The sequence below is a fragment of the Pipra filicauda genome, unplaced genomic scaffold (genome assembly GCF_003945595.2).
Source record: "Pipra filicauda isolate LSUMZ 115617 unplaced genomic scaffold, ASM394559v2 scaffold370_size807399_pilon, whole genome shotgun sequence".
NCBI lineage: Eukaryota > Metazoa > Chordata > Aves > Passeriformes > Pipridae > Pipra > Pipra filicauda.
In genome coordinates this window covers 205378-229052 of record NW_024104499.1, presented here as the reverse complement: position 1 = coordinate 229052, position 23675 = coordinate 205378, and the positions used below count along the sequence as shown (strand labels likewise).

Genomic DNA, 23675 nt, shown 5'->3' with positions numbered 1-23675 from the left:
CCTGGTCGCGGGGGGGACGGGCTTTAAAGTGAGGGTGTGGTCGGGCTGGGGGCGTGGCCGGGGCATTGCGCGCGCAGGGCGGGGCGGGGCGCGCGGCTCTGGCGGGAAAAGGCGGCGTGGCCGGAGCGGGGGTGGGATCGCGGGCCCGGAGCGGGGCCGGGGCCGCGGCTGGGCATGGCCGTGCCCTTCGTGGAGGACTGGGACCTGGTGCAGACGCTGGGCGAGGGCGCCTACGGGGAGTGAGTGCGGCGGGGCCCGGGGAGGGCGGGTCGGGGTCGCTGCCGGCCGGGTCCGCCCCTTCCCTGCCCCTTGCTCGCCCCCCCCACCCCGTGTGCCGCTTGCACACCCGCTGCTGGTCCCTGCGTGGTCCTGTGCCCACTGGGTGCCCGCTGCTTGCTTGGGCATCACATGCTCTGTGTGTGCCCACTGTTTGGCTTTTGTGCGCACCTTGTGTGCCATTGCTGTGCGTGCCCACCGTGAGCCCCTTATGTGTCCTCTGTTTGCCCACTGCATCCCATCGCACACCCGGAGCGTGCCCCTCACACACCCATGCCCCTGCCTCCTCCTGCACTCCCTGCCTGTTCCTTGCCGACTCCCTGTTCCCAGTGGCAATATTCCTTGCCCATTCCCTGCCTGCTCGTTACTCTCTGCTTGTCTCTAGTGGCAGCATTCCCTGCCCATTCCCTGCCCATTCCCTGTCCTCGGTGGCAATATTCCTTGCCCATTCCCTACCTGCTCCCTGCCTGTCTCTAGTGGCAGCATTCCCTGCCCATTCCCCATCCCCAGGGGCACTATTCCTTACCCGTTCCCTACCTGCTGCCTGTCCCTAGTGGCAGCATTCCCTGCCATTCCCTGCCCGTTCCCTGCCCGCCCCAGGGTGCAGCTGGCCGTGAACCGCCGCACGGAGGAGGCCGTGGCCGTGAAGATCGTGGACATGAAGCGCGCGGCCGAGTGCCCGGAGAACATCAAGAAGGAAATCTGCATCAACAAGATGCTGAGCCACGAGAACGTCGTGCGCTTCTACGGGCACCGGCGGGAAGGGGCCACGCAGTACCTGTTCCTGGAGTACTGCCGCGGCGGGGAGCTCTTCGACCGCATCGGTGCGCACGGGGGGCCGGGGCCTGGGCCGGCCGGGCGGCTGGAACTGGAAATCCCAAAGGATTTGCTCTTGAGTTTGCCCTTCTCGTTCCCCACGCGCAGAGCCAGATGTCGGGATGCCGGAGCCGGAGGCGCAGCGGTTCTTCCAGCAGCTGATCGCCGGCGTGGTGAGGGATGGCCGGGATCGCTGGTGGTGGGGATGCCGGTGGGGATTCCCGCCCGGCACTGACCCTTCCCGGGATTCCCGCCCGGCACTGACCTCCCCTCCATCCCCAGGTGTACCTGCACAGCATCGGCATCACCCACCGCGACCTGAAGCCGGAGAACCTGCTGCTGGATGACCGAGGTGTGGGACACACACACACACACACACACACACGGCCCTCTCTGACCCCCCTTGAGTTTTCATCTTTTAATTTTTAAATTTGTTTTTATTTGAATGTTTAATTTCAATTAAACGTTTTAATTTTTTAATTTGAACGCTTAATTTTTTCCGTTTGAATTTTTAATTTAGGGCTTCAACTTTAGTATTAATTTAATCACGACTTTTTAATTTGACTTTTTTAATATTTTTAATGCTTTAATATATTAATATTTAAGTTTGTTTCCTAATTTAAACTCTTAATTTGAATTTGCACTTTAATCTGGATTTTTGATTTATATTTTATTTGCGTTTTAATTTAAATTTTAAGTTGAACTTTTAAATCCTAATTTGAATATTTAGTTTGAATTCGTGTTCTAATCTGAGCTTTTAGTTTAAATTTTTATTTGAATTTAAATTTGAATTTTCAATTTGATTTTTTGATATAAACTTTTATTTTTAATTCAAGTTTTAGATCAGAATTTTTAATCTGAATGTCTAATTAATTTTTTTCATTTTTAGTTGCATTTTTAATTTTAACTCAAGTCTTTCATTTCAACTTTTAATTTCAATTTTTTTATTCTTAACCAGCGTTTAATTTGAATTTCTAATTAAGATTTTTATTTGAACTTTTAATTTAAACGTTTAATTTGAATTTATAATTATAACTTTTATTTACGTTTTCTACTAATTTAGAGTTTAATTCACGTTTTGAATCAATTTAAGTTTCGGGGTTTCAATTTGAATTTTTGACTTGAATTTTTGAATTTAAATTTTTGGATTTTGAACTTACATTTTTTTAATTTGGGCTTCAGACAACCTGAAGATCTCGGACTTCGGCCTGGCCACGGTGTTCCGGCACAACGGGCGGGAGCGGCTCCTGAACAAGATGTGTGGGACACTCCCCTACGTGGCCCCGGAGCTGCTGCGGCGCCCGGAATTCCGAGCGGAGCCCGTGGATGTCTGGGCCTGTGGCGTCGTGCTGACAGCCATGCTGGCAGGAGGTGGGATACAGGGATGTGTGGGATGCACAGGGGATGATACGTGGTGCTGGATGGAGACGGGAATACAGGGATGTGTGGGATGTATGGGGGGACACGTGGTGCTGGCAGGAGGTGGGAATATAGGGATGTATGGAAGGCACGGGGGGTGATGTGCTGGCAGGAGGTGGGAATACAGGGATGTATGGAAGGCATGGGGGGTGACGTGGTGCTGGATGGAGATGGGAATATAGGGATGTATGGAATGCACAGGGGATGATATGTGGTGCTGGATGGAGATGGGAATACAGGGATGTATGGGGTGTATAGGGGGGACATGTGGTGCTGGCAGGAGGTGGGAATACAGGGATGTATGGAATGCATGACATGGTGCTGGATGAAGCTGGGATGCAGGGATGTATGGGATGTATAGGGGGGACACGTGGTGCTGGATGGAGATGGGAATACAGGGATGTATGGAAGGCACAGGGGATGATATGTGGTGCTGGCTGGAGGTGAGAATAGGGGGATGTATGGAATGCACATGGGGACGCATGGTGCTGGATGGAGACGGGAATACAGGGATGTATGGAATGCATGACATGGTGCTGGATGAAGCTGGGATGCAGGGATGTATGGGATGTATGGGAGGGACACATGGTGCTGGCTGGAGATGGGAATACAGGCATGTATGGAATGCATGACATGGTGCTGGATGGAGGTGGGAATACAGGGATGTATGGAATGCATGACACGGTGCTGGATGGAGATGAGGAGGTGCTGGTTGGAGATGGGAATACAGGGATGTATGGAATGCACGGGGGGACACATCATGCTGGCAGGAGGTGGGAATACAGGGATGCCTCTAGGGATGTGTGGAATGCAGGGGAGGGGGCAAAGGGCATTTGGTGGTGCAGGAGATGCCCATTTGGTGGGCAAAGGAGATTTGGGGTGCATGTATGGAATGCAGAGGGGATGGAGGTATGGAATGTGCAGGGGAAGTATATGGAATGAAGAAGGATGCACATATGGAATGCAGAGGGGTGTATGTGTGGAATGCATGAGGATGTGTGTTTGGAATGTGTAGGGGGTGCACGTATGGAATGCGTGAGGGGAGGTGTATGAAGTGCACCGAGGGGGGTGTGGGATGGGGAAGGAGCACGTATGACATGGGGTGGATACATGGAATGCACAGGGGTAGGGATTGTGAAACACAGAGCGGGAAGGTGGGGGATCCATAAGGGAGATGTGAAATGCAGGGAGGGGGATGTATGGAGTGTCTGTGGGGATGTATGGAAGGCAAACAAGGATGCAAAAGGGGAATGTATGTGATGTGTAAGGGGGGGTGTGACACACACAGGGGAGGTATGGGATGCATGAGGAGTACATGGGATGATTAGGGAGGTATGGGATGCATGGGGAGTACATGGGATGAATAGGAAGGTATGGGATATATGGGGAGGTATGGAATGCATAGGGGTGTGTGGAACATATGAGGGAGGTATGGAACATATGGGTAGTACAAGGGGTGCATAGGGAGTTATGGGATGCATGGGGAGTACATGGCATGCAGAGGAAGGTACAAGATGCATGGGGAGGTATAGAATGCATAGGGAGATATGGAATGTGTGTGGGAGGTTTGGAATGCATGTGGAGTACATGGGATGCATAGGGAGGTATGGGATGTATTGGGGAGGCATGGAATGCATAGGGGAGTATGGAATGCATGGGGGAAGTTTGGAATGCATGTGGAGTATATGGGATGCATAGGGAGGTATGGGATGCATGGGAAGTACATTGGATGCATAGGGAGGTATGGGAGGTATGGAATGCATAGGGAGATTTGGAATGCATAGGGAGATTTGGAATGCATAGGGAGATTTGGAATGCATGCAGAGTACATGGGATGCATAGGGAGGTCTGGAATGTGTAGGAGGTATGGAACATATGGGTCGTACAAGGGATGCACAGGGAGTTATGGGATGCGTGGGTGGTACATGGGATGCATAGGGAGGTATGGGATGCATGGGGAGGTGTGGGATGCATAGAGGGGTATGGAATGCTTGGGGAGCACACAGGATGCATGGGGAGATATGGAGTGCATGGGGGAGGATTGGAATGCATGCGGAGTACATGGGATGCATGGGGGAGGTATGGGATGCATGGGGGAGGTATGGGATGCATGGGGGAGGTATGGGATGCATGGGGGAGGTATGGGATGCATGGGAGAGGATTGGAATGCATGGGGAAGCATGGGATGCATGGGGAGCATGCGGGGTGCATGGGGGAGTTTGGAATGCATGGGGAGCACACAGGATCAGCACCTGGCCCGGGGCAGGGACACCTGGCACACACCTGGCACACACCTGGCACACACCTGGCACACATCTGGCACACCGAGTGCTGCAGTGCCACGTGTGTGCCCGGGGCTCGTGGCACCGCGGGGCGACAGCAGTGGGATCCCCCGGCAGAGCTGCCCTGGGACCAGCCCAGCGACAGCTGCCAGGAATACAGCGACTGGAAGGACAGGAAAACCTACCTCCCACCTTGGAAGAAGATCGATTCGGCCCCCTTGGGTAAACACGCGGCAGCACCCAACCCATGTATCCATGTGTGTGTGTGTGTACACACGTGCACACACCGCGTTGCATTCCACCCCCTCGTCTCCATTCCACCCCCTCGTCTCCATTCCACCCCCTCATCTCCATTCCACCCCCTCGTCTCCATTCCACCCTCTCGTCTCCATTCCACCCCCTCGTCTCCATTCCACCCCCTCATCTCCATTCCACCCCCTCATCTCCATTCCACCCCCTCGTCTCCATTCCACCCCCTCGTCTCCATTCCACCCCCTCGTCTCCATTCCACCCCCTCATCTCCATTCCACCCCCGTCTCCATTCCACCCCCTCGTCTCCCCCAGCGCTGCTGCACAAGATCCTGACGGAGAGCCCCTCGGCGAGGATCACCATTCCCGACATCCAGAAGGACCGGTGGTACAGCAGACCCCTCAAGAAGGGTAAGGGGCCGCCGGGGAACGTGCTCGTTCCCCGGGATTTGAGGGTCACTGGGTGTCCTGTCCCTTTGCAGATGTCAAGCGGGCCCGGCTCTCCTCGGGAGGGGTCACCGACTCCCCCGGCGGCTTCTCCAAGCACATCCGATCCAATATGGACTTTTCCCCGGTGAAGGCCGCTCTGGGGTGAGCCTCCACTTCCCTGCACACAGGGTTTGCAATTCCTTGTGCCCCACAGGGCTTTCCCGGCGTTTTCCCCAGGAGGCGGCTGGGTGGAAACCCCTCACACGACCCCTGCGACCACCCCAAACCCTGCAAAACCCCGTGCAATCCCCACACTGGGCTCTCTGCAGCATCCCTAATCCCCGTGTCCCTGCCCTTGCCTTGCAGCGAGGACAAGGCGAGGTACTCCACGTCGCAGCCGGAGCCGGGCACGGGCGGGATGCCCTGGGAGAGCGGAGCGGGGAGCATCGACCAGCTGGTGCAGGGCATCAGCTTCTCACAGCCCGCCTGCCCCGAGCACATGCTGCTCAACAGCCAACTCCTGGGCACACCCGGCTCCTCCCAGGTCAGGGGCTGCAGGGGGGGCACCTGGAACCGCCTGGAATATCGGGGTGCTGCCTCACGGTGTTTTTGGGATGTGGCTGGGCGAGGCGTATCCTCTCGGGATGTTGCCTCACGGTGTTTGGGGCGCAGCTCCGCACCCTCAGGGGTGGCAGGATGCCCTTTGCAGTGGTTGGGGGCTGCTCTGTGGTGTTTGGGAGCAGCTTTGCCTGATATGGAATATCAGGGAGCAGCCTGGCAATGTTTGGGACACGACTTTGTGGTATTTATCACTTCAGAGTGCGAGTTCATAGGATCTGGGACACAGTTTTCAGTATTTTTAGTACCAGGAAGCCACTTTGCCAGGAATTTGGGGGGTCTGGGGGGCAGCTTCATGTCTGATTTACAACATCAGGGTCCAACACTGCACTGTGTGTAAATTGGGGTGCAACTTTGTATGTGTGACATTAGGGAGCAACTGTAATCTCAGGAAGCAACGTGGCACTGTTTGGGATGTGGTTGGGCGAGGTTTGTCATCTTGGGGTGCAGCTCTGCAGAATTTGGGGGACAGCTTCATGTCTGATTTGCAACATTGGGGTCCAACATTGCTCTGTGTACAATACTGGGGTGCAGCTTTGTGGTTTATGTTTGACATTGAGGACTATATGGAATATCAGGGAGCAACTTGGCAATGTTTGGGATGCAGCTGGGCAAGGTTTATCATCTTGGGGTGCTGCTTCCCAATATTTGAGGTGCAAATGTGCATCATTTATGGTATCAGGATGCACTTTGCAGTGTTTGGGGGCTGCTCTCTGATGTTTGGGAGCATCTTTGCCTGATATGGAATATCAGGAAGCAGCTTGGCAATATCTGGGATGTGACTTTGTGTTATTTATCAGCTCAGGGTGCAAGTTTGCAGGATTTGGGGTGCAGTTTCACATCTGATTTACAACATTGGGGTCCAGCCTTGCACCATTTATACTGTTGGGGTGCAACTTTGCCTTAAATTTGTAAGATTAAGCAGCAACTTTGTCATATTTATAATATCAGGGAGCAACTTGGCAATGCTGGGGCCGTGGCTGTTCAATATTTACCATCTCAGGGTGCAAGTTGGCAGGATTTGGGGTGCAAATTTGCAATACTTTTAGTACCAGGATGCCACTTTGCCAGGGGCTTGGGGGGCAGCTTCACATCTGATTTACAACACTGGGGTCCAACGTTGCACTGTGGGGTGCAACTTTGCATCATATATGTTACATGAAAGAGCAACTTTGCTGTATGTACAATATCACAGAGCAACTTTGCAGTGTTGGGCAGCAGCTGTGTGAGGTTTGTCATCTTGGGCTGCTGCTTCCCAATATTTGGGGTGCAAATGTGCATCATTTATGGTATCAGGATGCACTTTGCAGAGTTTGGGGGCTGCTCTGTGGTGTTTGGGGAGCAGCTTTGCATCTGACCTACGGTGTCAGGGAGCAGCTTGGCAATACTGGAGTGCAGCTGGGCAAGGTTTGTCATCTCGGGGGACAACTTTGTGGCTTTCGAGGTGCAATTTTGCAGCATTTTGAGTAGCAAAACGCAACTTTGCAATACCAGGGTACAACTGCAGCATTTGGGGGGCAGCCCTGCGTCCAGTTTATGATATGGGGGGGTCCATCGCTGCGCTGTTTATACTGTTGGGGTGCCACTTTGAATCATGGATGTGACATTAAGGAGCATTTTTGCCGTATTTAAGGTACCAGGGACGAACTTTGCACTGTTGGATGTGGCTGTGCAGCGTTCCCGGTATTTGGGATGCAGCTGCCGGCGCGCGCCATCAGGGGGTGCAGCTTTCCCACCGTTTCCCTGCCGAAAGCCGGGATTTTTATCCGAGCTGCGGCTGGAGCTTGGTGGGGTTCCCAGCCTCTCTGGCGGGATTTATAACGCTCGGGGGGGATGTGTTTTGGGGGCCGCAGAGCCCGTGGCAGCGGCTGGTGAAGCGGATGACGCGGTTCTTCACCAAGCTGGACGCCGACGGCTCGTACCGGGCGCTGAAGGAGGTGTGTGAGAAGATGAGCTACGGCTGCAAGATGAGCTGCACCAACCAGGTGGGCACCAGGGGGCCAAAATCAGGGGGTGGGACACCCCCCCCGTGCCGTTGCATCGGCAGGTAACTCAGGGCACCCCTCCCTTTTGCAGGTCACCATCTCGACCACGGACAGGAGGAACAACAAACTCATCTTCAAGGTGAACCTGGTGGAGATGGAGAGCAAGATTTTGGTGGACTTTCGCCTCTCCAAGGTGAGTTGGGGGGGTCAGGGTGGGCACTCGATGGTGGGTGCTTGGTGGGGTCGGGCAAGGGTGTGCAGGGTGGGTGCAAGGGGATGAAGGGCCTTGTAAAGTGGGTGCAGGACCTTGCAGGGTGGGTGGAAGACCATGGAAGGTGGGTGTGAGGGGATGGAGAAACATTCAGGGGGGTGCAGGATGGGCTCAGGGGGATGGAGTCCCAGGCAGGTGGGTGCAGGGGGATGTAACCCCCCCAATTCTCCCTGCACAGGGCGATGGCCTGGAGTTCAAGAGGCATTTCCTGAAGATCAAAGCCAAGCTCAGCGACATTGTCAGCACCCAGAAAGTCTGGCTGCCTGGCACCTGAGCCCCTGCACCCCTCCTCCTCCTCTTCCTCCTCCTCTTCTTCCTCCTCCTCCTCCTCCTCCTCCTCCTCTTCTTCCTGGCTGGGCTCCAGCGGCAGCACCCAAACGCCATGAAGGTGCCCAGCCACGTATTTTAGATTTTGAAGGTTCAATAAAGCCCGGGGGGACACGGAGCGATGCTGTTTCCTGCAAGGGGGAGGTTGTCGCAGTGGGTTGTTCCCTCCGGAACCTGCTGGAGGCGCAGCTTTGCTCAGCCAGCCTAAATCCCACTCCGGGGTCTCCGCCGAGCCGTGCAGCCCTAAACCAGCCCCAAGGTTTAGGGGCCGACCCCCTCCTCGCCCCACTACCGCCCCTCCCTGCCCTGTCTCAGGGCAGTGGCTGCCCTCGTTTTCCAGCCTCTCTAATTGCTTTTCGGAGGGACTAACGAGCCCGAGAGCTGCCAGGGGTTGTTAGCGCTGGAGCGAGAGAGGAGAACCGGGGATTAACCCCATCCCCTCCCCCCTAAAAAAGAGCATCCCCCCCAAAAAACCCACCCCAGGGTGCAAACCCCTGAGGCATCCCTGCAGTTTCTCCCCCAAAGCTGCGTCGGCGTTTAATTATTGGGGTAAAAAAAAACCAACAACCGCTTGTTTTGCTTGTCTTCCCCCTTTTCTTTGGGTTTTTTTAATATCCCTTCCCCCCGGCTTTTTTGTTTTCCTGGTGGGAACCCCCCTTGGGCGAAGCAATTAGCGGCGATTTTTTAATTGCATATTTATATTGCAGCTGGGGAGCGAGACCCCGGCAGCGGGCAAGGGGGAAGCAGGAAGACGCCGCGCTCCCGACCTTGTTTGCTTTTCAGCCGGGATTAAGCGCTTTTAATTGTCCTGGAGATCACAGATTGCGGCCGGGGGGGATAATTAGGCTGAATACAGGGTTTTCTGGTTCATTCCCCCCAGGAATTTATATTTCTAAGGGCATAAAAAAAAGTAGAAAAGCTTCGGGAACGCCTCGGGTTGTGGAGGGGCACGAGGCTGGGCACAACTCGTTGCACGAGTGGGTCTCACCGTCACAACAAATTAATTTATCACCTGTTACCTGCTGGAAACGGGATGTTTTGGGGAGTCACAGGTACGTTTCCCCCTCCCCAGGGTGCTTCAGGGGCTGTCGTGCTCCGCCGTGGTCTCGAGCCTTTGCCGGGCTTCATTATCCCACGGGAGTTTATTTTCAACCCTAATTTTTAGGGTTTTTTGTTTGGGTTTGTTCGTTCGTTCGTTCGTTTGGTTTTTTTTTGTTTTGTTTTGTTTTGTTTTTAACTCCGTAGAGGGGATTATTTTCCGCTTTCGGGGTCCGGGAGGGGGGGAAATTGGAGGGGGATGAAAGGTTTGTGCTGCGATGTGGCCGGGTGAGGGGGGGGCTGTGCCGGGAGCGGGGCCCTGAAAGCGCCCTTTGTGCGGCCCCGCCGGGGACCCGGCGCGCTCGGAGGCACCGGAGCGTGGCAAATCCTAAAACCAACAGCACAGCCGGGGCGGGCGGCCGGGGGGGCTTCTGCCCCCTCCTCATCCCGAATTCATGGCGCTCCGGCGGGCACGCGGGGTTCCCTCGGCCTCCCCGCGGCAACCCGGGAGCGGGGTTTGGGATGCGCAGTTAGGGATGCGCTGGGGGATGCAGGAGGGGAGGGTTCAGGATCTGGAGCGTAGGGTTTAGGATGTAAGTACAGGATTGGAGGGATGGAGGATTTAGGGTTTAGATAGGGATGTGGGATTTAGGATGTAAGTACAGGATGAGGGACGGAGAACTTGGGATGCAAATGAGAGACACAGGATTTGGGATGGAGATGCAGGATGGAGGATTTGGGATGTAGATGCTGGATGCGGGATTTGGGATGTAGATGCTGGATGCAGGATTTGGGATGTAGATGCAGGATGGATTTAGGATGTAGATGCAGGATGGAGGATTTGGGGTGTAGATGCTGGATGCAGGATTTGGGATGTAGATGCAGGATGGATTTAGGATGTAGATGCAGGATGGAGGATTTGGGGTGTAGATGCTGGATGCAGGATTTGGGATGTAGATGCTGGATGCAGGATTTAGGATGTAGATGCAGGATGGATTTAGGATGTAGATGCTGGATGCAGGATTTGGAATGTAGATGCAGGATGCAGGATTTGGGATGTAGATGCTGGATGCAGGATTTGGAATGTAGATGCAGGATGCAGGATTTGGGATGTAGATGCTGGATGCAGGATTTGGGATGTAGATGCAGGATGGATTTAGGATGTAGATGCAGGATGGAGGATTTGGGATGTAGATGCTGGGTGCAGGATTTGGGATGTAGGTGGAGGATGGAGGATTTAGGATGTAGATGCTGGGTGCAGGATTTAGGATGTCAATGCAGGATAGGTGAACTTAAAATGCAGATATGGGACATAGGATTTAGGATGTGGATGCAGGATAGAGGATTTAGGATGTTGATGGGGGATGCAGGATTTGGGATGTAGATGCAGGATGGAGGATTTCAGATGTTGATGCAGGATGGGTGAAGTTGGGATGCAGATATGGGACATAGGATTTAGATGCAGGATGGAGCATTTAGGATGCAGATGGGGACATAGGATTTGAGATATAGATAAAGGATGGAGGATTTAGGATGTAGATGTGGGATGTAGGATTTAGGACAGATGCAGAGTGGGGGATGAAGGATTTAGGATCTAGATGGGGACGTAGGATTTAGGATGTAAATGCAGGATGTGGGACAAAGAACTTGGGATGCAAGTGTGGGAATCCAAATAGGATTTGGGATGTAGATGCAGGATTTAGGGTGCAGGATTAAGGATGCAGGTGTGGGATGTAGGATGTAGAATGGAGGATTCACAACGTAGATGCAGATGCAGGATGGAGAGCTTAGGATGCAGATGTGGGAGATAGGATTGGGAATGTAAATGCAGGAATAGAGGATTTGGGATGCAGGTGGGGGACTTAGGGTTTAGGATGTCGATGCAGGACACAGAATGGAGAATCCAGGATGCACACATAGTATGGAGCATTTGGGATTTAAATGGGGATGTAGGATTTAGGATGCAGATGTAGGACATAGGATTTAGGACACAGAGGACAGAGGGGAGAGAGGATTTAGGATGTAGATGCAGGACACAGGGTGAAGGATTCAGGCTGCAAATGTGGGACACAGAATTTGGGATGCAGCTGCAGGGTGCCAGATGCAGGACACAACAGAGGGGCTGCAGAAGAAGGATTTAGGCTGCAGATGCATTTAGGAAGTGGGATGCAGGATTCAGGATGCAGACACGGGCTTTAGGGGGGAAAAAATAGAGCATTTAGGAAGCAGATAGAGGATTTAGGATGCAGACACAGGTTCCCAGATGCAGGATGGAGGATTTAGGATGTAGATGCAGGTTTCCAGACGCAGGATGCGTGACAGGGATGCAGGATGCAGGAGAGGGGATGCAGATGTGGGATGCAAAACACAGGACATGGGCTGAAAGGGCAGATGCAGGATTTGGGATGCAGATACAGAGCATGGGGTACAGGAGCAGAATTTAGGATGCAGAGGTGGGGATACAGGACAGATGAGGAGGGAAAGGGAATTTAAGATGCAGAGGAAAGATGCCAGGCACGGGGCATGGGTTGCAGAAGTGGGATTTGGGACGCAGAGGAGGGATGTAAGACACAGGAGGTGGGATGTGGATGCAGGACGTGGAATGCAGCAGTGGGATTCAGGGTGCAGATGCAGATACGGGATGGAGGTGCAGGACAAGGAATGCTCCACCCCCAGAGCACCGCGGCGCAGCGCCAGCTGTGCACAGGGATCTTGCGGCACCCCCGGCGATGGGGAGTGCGTGCAACGAGCCGGGAAATGCAGATTTCTAAGGGAAAATTATCGCTTTCCAGTCCTATACAGGGATTCGCAACTCGTGCCCCATCTGGGAGGCAGAGCCCGGTCGTGTGGCCACATCTGCCCGCCAGATGTGCCGGGGAGGGGAACGGAGCCCCCGCGGATGGGAAACCTCCCCGCCCCCCCACCCCGCGCGGGCCAGGGTGGGAATGCTGCTCTCCCAAATCACACCTGCTCTGGAAAAACGCCTGGATGGGAGCAGGGAGGAGCGGGAAGGAGGGATTGGATGGGACCAACCCGGCCTCGCAAATGATTTTCCTGTCAGATAAGCTTTTGTGCTGTGGCTGGGGGAGGGTGGGGATGATGCACAGCCAGGGTGCAGCTCCAGGGGGCACAGCCCAGTATAGCCCAGTATGGACCAGTAGGACCCTGGGCCCTGGGACACAAGGGCCTGGGAGGGGTGGGGGTCCCTGGTGAGGCCGGTCAGACCATCAGGGTTTGTTGGTGCCCTCGGGGTCCTGGCAGCAGGACAGGGATGTGGATGCTGGATGCAGGAGGTGGGATGGAGATGCGGGATGGAGATGTGGGATGCAGGATCTGGGAAGGGGATGCAGGATGCAAATGCAGGGTTTAGGTTGCAGGCTCGGGACATGGGATGGTGCAAGGTGCAGGTTTAGGAGGGGGAGGCAGGATGTGGGTGGAGATGGAGGACGTGGGATGAAGGGTGTGGATGCAGGACATGATGCAGATGCAGGATTTGGGATGCAGATGTGGCATGCAAGAATCGGGATGCACATGCAGGATGCAAGTAGTGGGATGCACAGGCCAGGACGTGAGATGAAGGATGCAGATACAGGACACGGGGTGCAGGGCTCAGGGTGCAGGTGAAGGATTTGGGATGCAGGATGAAGCTGCAGGATGCAGATCCATGGGATGGGCATGGGATATAGGTGTAGGAAATGCCAGAAGCATTTCCCATCTGTTTTTTAGGGGCAAATTTGGAATTTGCCCCCTAGCATCAGCTTTTTGGGGTCTGGAAATCCAACAGCTTTCCAGAAGCACTTTTATTTTCTGAACTACCCCCATCAGCTCGAGGTCTCCAGGACAGAAATATGCATTTGAGAAAAAAAACCCTTAAGCTGGAGAAATTCCATCTGAAAACACCCAAATCCAGCATTTCCCTTTGCAAATCGGTGTCTCCCTCCTTTCTGCACAGCATTTCCCACTGTGAAGGTGCCCCAGGGGCTGGATTTGTTGGATTTTTAGCTCGGGAGATGTTTTAGCTCTCGCAAAAGCATCGCAGCAGCCTCGGGAATGCTGCCACATTAATAAAAGCAAAAATGCAGAGGAGTCTGTTAAGGAAACTCCTGCAAAAATCCCTTCCAGAAACATCGTGGGCAACGTCGGCTCTCAGTTTGGGCTTTTTTTCCCCTTTTATTTCGTTGGGAAAATGAGTTTTGCAGGTTGTCCACAGCCCCGAGGATGGTGCAAGGTGAGTTTTTGCAGCGGGTTTGGCCCCTGGATCCTCCCGTATCAGTGTTGGGGAGAGAGATTGCGGGGGGAAAAACCTGGAATTTACAGCTTAAACCTGGAATTTGCAGGTTAAAAGCTACAAATATCCCCCTAAATCGGGGGATTGGCACCGTGGATGCAGCCTGGCAGTGATGCCAGGGACACGGGTGAGGCCCCAGCGGTGCCTCTTGCCTGGCAGGCAGGAGAGGGAGAAAAATGCTTTAAAAAGGTAAAAAAAAAAAGCTCCAAAGCAGGAGGCTGAGGTCATTTTCTTGGCGAGGAAGTCAGCTCCTTCCAAATGCCTCCGGGTCGGGTTTAATATCAGCAGAAACATTCTTGGGCAGGGTGGGGAGAAAGCGCTGCTCTCACCATCAAGAGCAGACCCTCAACCCCCAAAACACCCTAAAAACCCCTCAAAACACAACCACCACCACCCAAAATAAGCCCCCAAATCCCCCAGACTGCTGCTTTGCAATGCCCAGGCATGGAGTAAACTGAGCACTGGGGTAGGAGAAGTGTGAAACCAGCTCATGGAAGAGGGAAAGACTCCCTCCTGAGAGTGGAGAATTGTGTCTCTAAGTGGGTTTTGAGCATCATTTGGCCCCTGCTGGGGTTTTTGGGATGTGGAGAGGAGGAAAGCAAGGGAATCTGGCAGGGAAAATGCCATTTTCCCCATTGTCCTGGAGGGTTTTATTGTCACTTCATTCCCTTGACTGAGCATTGTCTTGCCTGGCTCAGAACCCACCACCAACCCCCTTGGGCAAAGGGACCTGGGTGCAAGGAGTATCCTGCTGGAAAATGCATCAAAAAGGAGGGGAAAAAATTAGATTGTATCTGTCTTGCTCTGCTCAGAGGGCTGAGCAGCTCAGGGACCTGTCAGTGTCTGGTATAAGCCTTCGGCCGCCCTGCAGAGCTGTTGTGGCTTTTCCAGGGATTCTACACATTAAGAGGGGGTGGTTTGGCTAAACCTCACCAAAACCCAAACCAGAGCTCAGGGGGAGGAGGAGGTGGCAGATGTAGGGAAAGGTTATTAAAAAAATAGGGAAAAACTCTAAGAAACAGGAGCAGAAGGGGGGAAAGGAGTTTGGGACTGCAGCAGGGCAGGGATGTGGCATTGGCAGGGATGCTGCAGGAAGCAGGGATGTGGTGGGAAACAGGGATGCTGCACCTCACTGGGGATGTGCATCCCACCAAAATCGTCAGATAAAACAATTCCCCAGGAGAATTGGCAGGATAAGCAGCATCAGCAGGGCTCTGAGCCTGCTGTGAGGGAGGCTGTGAGGCGATGCTTTGGCTGGGAAGGGGATTTTTCCTCCAGGCTTGCACATTCCTCCCGTCAGCAGTATTTACACGACGGCACCAGGAGAAATCCCAGGTCAACCAGACCATCTCCCACCAGGTATCGCCCAGTGCCACCACCCCACAGCCCCTTGCTCCTTCATCCTAGGTTTTTCTCCCTGATCCATCTGCACCCCATAGTTCCAATCCCCCCATGCAAAAGTTCTGCTCCAGACTCCCAGAGTGGTCCCTTCCAAAATTTTCCCCATCCCAGCACCCACAGGTTCCCCTTCAGCCTTTTATGGGGCCAGGGTTGCTGCGGGGATGCTCCTGGGTGCTGGACTTGGGAGGGATTCCATGGGGTTGCTCCGTCTCCAGGCAGTGCTGGAAAGACCCAGGAGCAATGTCTTCTCCTGGAATAGGCACTGGGAAGTACTGCAGTGTGCAGGTATTTGCAGGAATGTGGGGATGCAGCACACAGGGATGCTGGCAATGCACAGGGATGTTTGTGGGATGCATGAACCCAGCACACAGGGATGTTTGTGGGATGCAGGGAGGCAGCACACAGGGATGTTTGTAGGATGCAGGGATGCAGCGCACAGGGATGTTTGTAGGATGCAGGGATGCTGGCAATGCACAGGGATGTTTGTGGGATGCAGGGATGCAGCACACAGGGATGTTTGTGGGATGCAGGGATGCAGCACACAGGGATGTTTGTGGGATGCAGCACACAGGGATGTTTGTGGGATGCAGGGATGCAGCATGCAGGGATGTTTGTGGGATGTAGGGATGCAGCATGCAGGGATGTTTGTGGGATGCAGGGATGCAGCACACAGGGATGTTTGTGGGATGCAGCACACAGGGATGTTTGTGGGATGCAGCACACAGGGACGTTTGTGGGATGCAGGGATGCAGCACACAGGGATGCTGGCAATGCACAGGGATGTTTGCGGATGCAGGGATGCAGCACACAGGGATGTTGGCAACGCACAGGCATGTTTCCAGGATCCAAGGCTGTTTGCAGCAGCATGCAGGGATGTTTGCAGCCCACGGGAATGTTCGGAGCATGTGGAATGCCAGGGATATTGGCAGTGCCCGGGGCTGTTCGTGGCGCGCGGCCACGCTCGCAGCTCCCGCGGATGCACGAGGCCGCTCTACAGCAACCAGGAAAACACCTGCAGCAGCTTTCCAGGCTTTCCATGCCTCAGTTCCCCCTTCCTCGGGAGCGAGGGCCGCGTGTCTGCTCCGGGCTCAGCCCCTCGGGGAGACCTGGCCGTGCCGCGGGAGCCGGGCTGGCGGCTCCGCGCTCGGCGCTTGGCGGGCGGCCAGGGCGGCGCTGGGGGCCCGCTGCTCGCCAGATGCGATAAGGAAAGGTTTGGATGGGGCTGGGGAGGGGAAAAAAAAAAAAAAAAAGAAAGGAAAAGAGGAGCGGGGCGGGGGCTGGGGGAAGAGAAAAAAAGGAAAAATAAAAAAGCAAAAGCAAAGCAAATTCCTTGGCAAATCAAAGTGAAATTCTCTCTCTCGCGCGCAGCCTTGCGTCCAGCCATCGGTCTTGATAAGGGGCTCCGGGGGGGAGGAGGAGGAGGAGAAGGAGGAAAAGGAGGAGGAGGAGGAGGTGAGGCGACACAGGGGACCTGACAGCAATCGCTCTTCATGGCAAAAACCCCATCAGATTTCCCGGTGCCAGGTGAGAAGCGGGCAGGGAGCCCGCGTGCCTCAGTTTCCCCCACCCTGTGCGTGCAGGGGTGGGGGAAAGGGGCTCAAACTGCCTTGGAGGGGTTAAACGGGGAGATTTTCTGCCGGGTTTTATCCAAAACATATGTTTTCGCCACTATTCGAGTTATCTGGGATATTTCCTGCGTGTTTGCTCCTATGGCAACCGGCCCAGCATGAAAGACCTATTTACTGGGCCCGGGGATAAGGAGCAGCCATATGGTGTCAATTTTGAAGGCGCTCCATCCCCTCCACCCGTCTCCTGTTCTCCCTCCACCACGGCCTTGGCCCCTCCAGAGGAGTCCACGGCGAGCAGGGTCCAGTGGGGTCGGGGATGGGCTCTGTCAGCAAGGGGAGGTGGTGGGTTGGCTTTGGGGAGCTCAGAGAAGGTGGTGATGGGCTGCAGCGGTGGCCTGAGATCCTTCAGGATCCTTCAGAAGATAGGGATGCACTGAAGGTACCTTCAGGATCCTCCTGAGATCCTTCAGGAGGTAGGGATGGAGTGAAGGTACCTGCAGAATCAGTCTGAGGTCCTTCAGGAGATAGGGATGGAGACAAGGGATCTACAACACTGATCTGGGATCTGTCAGGAAGATAAGGTTGGGGACAAGGTACCTGCAACACTGAGGTCTGTCCAGGAGAGAAGGCTGAGGACAAGCTGCCTGCATCATGGGCCAAAGGTCTGTTCAGAAAACAGGGCTGGAGACCTGCAGTGTCATCCTGAGGTCCATCCAGCAGACCAGGCTGGAGACAACCTACAGCAAGGCTCACTCCAGCTTGTCCTGGGGCAGAGAGGTGCCGGGGAGGTCCCATGGGCCATGGAGACTTCTTATCACCCCAGAACCCACTGCAGGGGTGCAGGGAGGTCTATCCCACCCTCAGCAGGTCCAGGTTCCTCATAGAGGTAACCCCAGTGCCCTGAGAAACCCAACAAACACTGCACAGGGACATTCTTTGCTCCTTCCTAAAGGCTGGGGCAATTTTGGACCTGGTGCCCAATGGAGTTAAATGACCAAAATACAGAAATGGGGCAAAACTGCCCTCTAGTCTGCTGAAAAAAAAAAAAAAATTAAAGAAAAAAGAATACTTTCTAATAATTCTAATTTTCTTTTGTTGCCACTGGGTATTTGCTGCAGGGGAGATGATAAAGCTGGGCAGGACCAGGCATGGCATGGGACAGGGGATTTTGGGAATGATTCACTCCCAAAGCCTCCCACAGAGGTATTTCAGATGCAAAACAAAAACAAAAACAAGTAAAAAACCCCACAAAAAAACCCCAAAACCAAACCAAACAAACAAAACAAAAAAACAAAAAAAAAAAAAAAAAAAAAAAAAAAAAAAAAAAAAAAAAAAAAAAAAAAAAACACCAAAAAAACCCCCACAAAAAACCAACCAGCCAGGTTTTTTTTTTAAGAAAAAAAGAAGTTTTACAAAAGTGACCCTTCCCACCAACCTCACCATTTTTCTTTTTATTAAGGGAAAAAAGAAAAGGCTTTCAGCCAAAGTAAACGTTTGCAATGAAAGCGCGTGTTTGGGTCAAAAAACCACTTTTCACTGGGGGAGAAAATAAACCAACAAAAAGAAAACCCTGTCCAACGCATGAAGTGATGAGTTGGCAGAGACCACAGGGAGACAGAGCTTCTTTGGAGCCAACATCTCTCCTTCTTCTCCTCTACCTCCTCCTCCTTTTTTTTCTCCATCTCCTCCTCCTTCCCCCTTCTCCTCCTCCTTCCCCCTTCTCCTCCTCCTTTCCTTTCCTTCTGTTGTCTCGTCTTTTCTCTCCTCATCATTTTCATCTTGTCTTGCCTCTTTCCATCTCTTCATCTTCTCTTTCCAGGTGATGTGTTTCCACACGTGCTCCACCTCGACACCCTTCCAGCCCTTGTGCCCCGTTCCTGTGCCTCAGTTTACCCACTCAACACACATGAGCACATCCAGTAGCTGATCCCACCCAATGTCATCTCCAGGGTACTGGGCTGGGACCTGCTGTCCCCTGCCCAAAAAGGACCCACAAACCTTCCCCTGACAGAGATCACAGGGTGTCGATGGGCAATGGGGGCCTGGCTGGGAGATGTGGGGACTGGGACAAGGGACATGGGACTGGGACAAGGGACATGGGACTGGGATAAGGGACATGGGACTGGGACAAGGGATATGGGACTGGGACAAGGCACCTGCTGGGGACTGGGCTGGGTTGATGGGACCAGGGCAAGGTCATGGGGAGTGGGATAGGGTGACAAGGACAGGGACAGATGATGGGAACTGGGATGAGGAATCTGATGGGGACTGGGATGGGGTGATGGGACCTCTCACTCATGCCAGGTGACTGTTAACTGGCATGAGGCACCTGCTGGGAACAGGATGATGGGGACCAGGACAAGGAATATATTGAGGATGTGGAGGTGGGAACTGGAATGAGGTACCTGCTGGGAACAGGATAATGGGGGCCAGGACGAGGTACCTGGCAGGGACAAAGCAAAGGAACCAGGACAAGGAACCCAGTGGAGCCCAGCATGGGGTGACAGTGACCACCTCACAGTGAATCATAGGATCAGAGAATCAACTGGGTTGGAAAAGACCTCTGAGATCACCAAGTCCAACCCTTGATCCAACCCCGCCGTGGTTCCCAGCCCATGGTACTGATGCCACATCCAGTCTCACCTTAAACACCTCCAGGGACAGAGAATCCACCCCCTCCCTGGGCAGCCCATTCCAATGGTTGATCACCCTCTCTGGAAAGAAATTCTTCCCAATATCCAACCTAAACCTCCCCTGGCACAGCTTGAGACTCAGCCCTCTTGTCCTACTGCTGGTTCCTGGGAGAAGAGCCCGACCCCCTCCCTGGCTCCCCCCTCCTGTCAGGGAGTTGCAGAGTCAGGAGGTCTCCCCTGAGCCTCCTCTTCTCCAGGCTGAGCCCCCCCAGCTCCCTCAGCCTCTCCTCACAGCACTTGTGCTCCAGTCCCTTCCCCAGCCTCGTTGCTCTTCCCTGTACCTGCTCCAGCCCCTCCATGTCCTTCCTGAGCTGAGGGCCCAGAGCTGGACACAGCACTCCAGGGGTGGCCTCACCAGCGCTGAGTCCAGGGGAACATCTCCCACCCTCAGCCCCTCCACCCTGGCCCCGAGCTCGGCACCCGACCCCGCAGTGGTGGGGTGAGGACGGGGGTCCCCACCTCGCTCATCCCCAAACGGCGGCGGCGGGGCCGGGCGGCTCCCGCGGGGTTGGGAGCGCCGAGGGCCGGAGCGCCGGGAGCTGCCGGCTCAATGCCGGGGCCTCGCTCCCACGAGCGGATGAAAGGCTCCCTGTCCAAACGGCATTAGACGCGCTGCGAAGGCTCATTCCCGATCGGTCACGCTCCGAGGCGCAGCTGCAAAACCCCCTCCGGGAGCCCGGGATGCTCCGGGGGCTTTGTTCGGAGCAGCCCCGCTTCCTGGGGAACCGTGACAAGACGATGGGATTACGGGGCAGGAGAAATAAAATAAAATAAAAATCAACCTCGGCTTGGGCCGCGCTGGCTGGGCGGAAAAACAAAGGGGACCCTCGAATTCCCCCGTGCTCCTGCCGGGAATGATGGCCCCACTGTGCTTGGGGAAGGGGCACAGAGAGGGCTTGAGGGTCCCCAAGGAGGGAGGATGGATTTTTGGTGGTGTTCTTCCCCAATTTCTGCTCCCAAATCCTAGCACGGAGCGAGCAAGGAAAAGGAGAAAAAACTCACAAGGAAGTAGACTTGATGAGGAGGGAAAACCTTGTGGGGAAGGAAACTTCAAAAGGAGGAAAACCTTGAAAGGAGGTAAAGCCTTGCAAGGAAGGAAACCTCCAAGGAGCAAAATATTGCAAGGAGGAAAACTTTACATGGAAGAAAAACTTTGGATGCAGGAAAATCTCACAAAGAAGGAAAACCTTGCAAGGAGATCAAACCTTGCAAGGAGGAAAGCCTTGGGCAAGGAAGGAAATCTTGCAAGGAGGAAAGTACTTGAAGGGGGAAAACCTTGCAAGGAAGTAAAACCTTGCAAGCAGGAGAAATCTTGTGAAGAAGGAAACCTTGCATGGAGGAAATCCTTCCAAGGAAGGAAACCTCACCAGGAGGAAAACCTTTCATGGAGGAAAAATTGCAGATATAAGAAAAACCTCATATGGAGGAAAACCTTTGATAAGGAAGGAAATCCTGCAAGGAGGAAAAGCTTGGGAGGAGAAAAACCATGCAAGGAAACAACACCTTGCAAAGCAGGAAAAGCCATGCCAGGAAATACTGCATGGAGGAAAACCTTGCAAGGAAGGAAACCCTGTGAGGAAGGAAATGCTGCAAGGAGGAAAAACCTGGAAGGAGGAAAACCTTCCAAGGAAGGAAACCTCTCAAGGAGGAGATTCTTGGAAGGAGGAAGGGAGCAGGTTGAAGGGAGTGGTTCTGCACCTTCCTCCCTCCCGGCACAAAGCCCGGCACGGTTTGGCCGAGGTTAATTGGGTTAGCACGGCTAAAGGGCGTAGCTTGTCCAGGCGCCTGCTCCCTAATGAGCATCTCATTTGAATCTATGCAAAATAGCAGGGAGCATGGAGACATGCTAATTAAAGCGATTGCTGTTCGCTAATTAAGCAGCAATTCCCCTGCCTGAGAGGGTATTCTCATGCAAATAGCGCCCGAGGAGGGGGAAAATCGCCCCAAAAACTGTGCAGGGAGGAATCTCAATTTGGCACCACCCCACGTCTGTGGAGCACCTTTGTTATAACCCTCATTTTGAGTATTTTTACCCCAAAAAAGCAGATTTGGTCTTTACTGTGTTGAGAGTGATCTTCAAGCCCTCGGCCTTTCCAGTGGCTGCCACAAATCAAGTGATTTAATGCCCGAGCTGAGCCACCCCCGATTTTGATTCATTTTGGGGCGTTTTCTTCAGATTATGAGATTTCTAATCCGCCAAGGATTTTTCTACTCTTCGTTTTCTTTTCTTTTTTTTTTTTTTTTACCCTTTTACACTTGTGGAAATAATGACGTCCTACAGGAAACCTCCTGAGGGATAAAATTAGGGCTGGTAAACACAGGGTAGTGCAGTGTATTGGTCTTGCAGGTTTGTCCGAAAACCAAGAGATTTTGTTCCAAGTCTGTTTCTCTTTTTTTCCTAAACCTATTTCTCCTTTATTTTTAAACACAGGAACTGTGTTTCTTTGCAGCCTGCTCTGTGTGTCGCTGAAGCCTTTCCAGGCAAAACCCTCCTCAGGATAAATCCCTTTCCAGCCACCATGTGTGGATGCGACCAAAATACAGCAAATTCTCCCCTCTTCCCCCCCCCCAAAAAAGGCATGTTGGTCATATTTTGGGTGTATTTTGAGCCTTTTGGAAGGCCCACATGCACGGGTGTGTGCTTGCACAGCTCTGTGGGTGCAGAGCTGCCAGGGGCTCAGTGGTCCACAGGGAAATTCTCCTCCAGAAGCCATTTGCTTCACCTTGGGCTCTTGGGCTTTGCTGGACACTTGTGGAGCACCCTGAGGTTCCTTCTCTCCATATTTCCTATCCCAACCTCCGTGTTCTCTGTGTCTGTGGAAATGTCTTGCTTAAAACTTAGGGAATTGGGGCTTGGAGCAACACGGTCTAGTGGAAGGTGTCCCTGCACACGGCAGAGGGGTTGGACCTGGGCAGTCTTTCCGGTCCCTTCCAACCCAAACCATTCCGGGATTCCACGATGGAGACACCCGCTTTTGATGGGATGATCACCACCACCGTGGAAAAACCGGCTCCTGTTTTCCACCTGAATCCCGCTCAGCTGGCCAGGAGCCGCATCAGCGACCTCCCTTTATCCCGGGGCTGGGTGTGGGGCCGGGCGGGTCCACGGTCGCAAGGGCTACAGAGGTGCAGGTCCCGCAGATGCAGTGCCTGCAGGGGACACAGCCGTGGGGTGCGGGGCGGCGCGGGCTCCTGCTCCCGGGGGTGCCTGGAGCACACATTCCCTGTCCTGCGTGGTCCCGATCCTGCTGTGCCCGGTGCCGTTTGTTCGTGTGCCCTGTCCCGCGTGTCCCCAGTTTGTTCACGTGTCCTGTCCCGCGTGTTCCCGATCCTGCGTGTCCCCGGTCCCGGTTTGTTCGGGTCCCCTATCCCGCGTGTTCCCGTGTCCCGGTTTGTTCGGGTGCTCCTTCCCGCGTGTCCCCCGGTCCCGGTTTATTCGGGTACCCCGTCCCGCGTGTTCCCGATCCTGTGTGTCCCCGGGTCCCGGTTTGTTCGGGTCCCCTGTCCTGCGTGTCCCCGGGTCCCGGTTTGTTCGGGTGCCCTATCCCGCGTGTCCCCGTGTCCCGCTTTGCTCGGGTGCTCCGTCCCGCGTGTTCCCGATCCCGCGTGTTCCCGATCCCGCGTGTCCCCGTGTCCCGCTTTGCTCGGGTGCTCCGTCCCGCGTGTTCCCGATTCTGTGTGTCCCCGGGTCCCGGTTTGCTCGGGTCCCCTATCCCGCGTGTTCCCGTGTCCCGCTTTGCTCGGGTGCTCCGTCCCGCGTGTTCCCGATCCCGCGCGTCCCCGGTGCCGGCGCAGGGACCCCGCGCGCACGTGCAACCCCCCCCCGCCCCGCTCCCCTTAAAGGGCCCGCACCGCCGCTCCCGCCGCCCGCTCCCCCCCCTCCTCAGCGCGGTGGGCCCGCCCGCCGGGGCACCCGCGCTCGCTCCCCCCCCTCCGCCCGGCGGTGGTTCGCTCCGCGGGGCGGGGCGCGGCGGCGGCTCCGCCCCCGACACGGGGCGCCGGTGGGAGCGGGGCG

General features: G+C 54.4%; 1 protein-coding gene across 1 annotated transcript; it reads left to right on the top strand.

Annotated features, from left to right (window-relative positions):
• The first annotated feature begins 174 nt into the window (after positions 1-174).
• Positions 175-8790, top strand: CHEK1 (checkpoint kinase 1). Its single transcript, XM_027710795.2, has 12 exons — positions 175-239; positions 877-1100; positions 1201-1265; positions 1375-1444; positions 2275-2463; positions 4911-5015; positions 5358-5453; positions 5525-5633; positions 5838-6015; positions 7943-8074; positions 8166-8267; positions 8524-8790. The coding sequence occupies exons 1-12, from the start codon at positions 175-177 to the stop codon at positions 8617-8619; spliced, it is 1431 nt and encodes a 476-aa protein (XP_027566596.1). The 3' UTR covers positions 8620-8790.
• Positions 8791-23675: the final 14885 nt, after the last annotated feature.

Bases quoted from the DNA above. Each gene is read 5' to 3' on its own strand.
- CHEK1 (XM_027710795.2), top strand. From the start codon at position 175: ATGGCCGTGCCCTTCGTGGAGGACTGGGACCTGGTGCAGACGCTGGGC. The intron at 240-876 runs GTGAGTGCGGCG...TGCCCGCCCCAG, and splicing joins GGCGAGGGCGCCTACGGGGA to GGTGCAGCTGGCCGTGAACC. The intron at 1,101-1,200 runs GTGCGCACGGGG...CCCCACGCGCAG, and splicing joins GGAGCTCTTCGACCGCATCG to AGCCAGATGTCGGGATGCCG.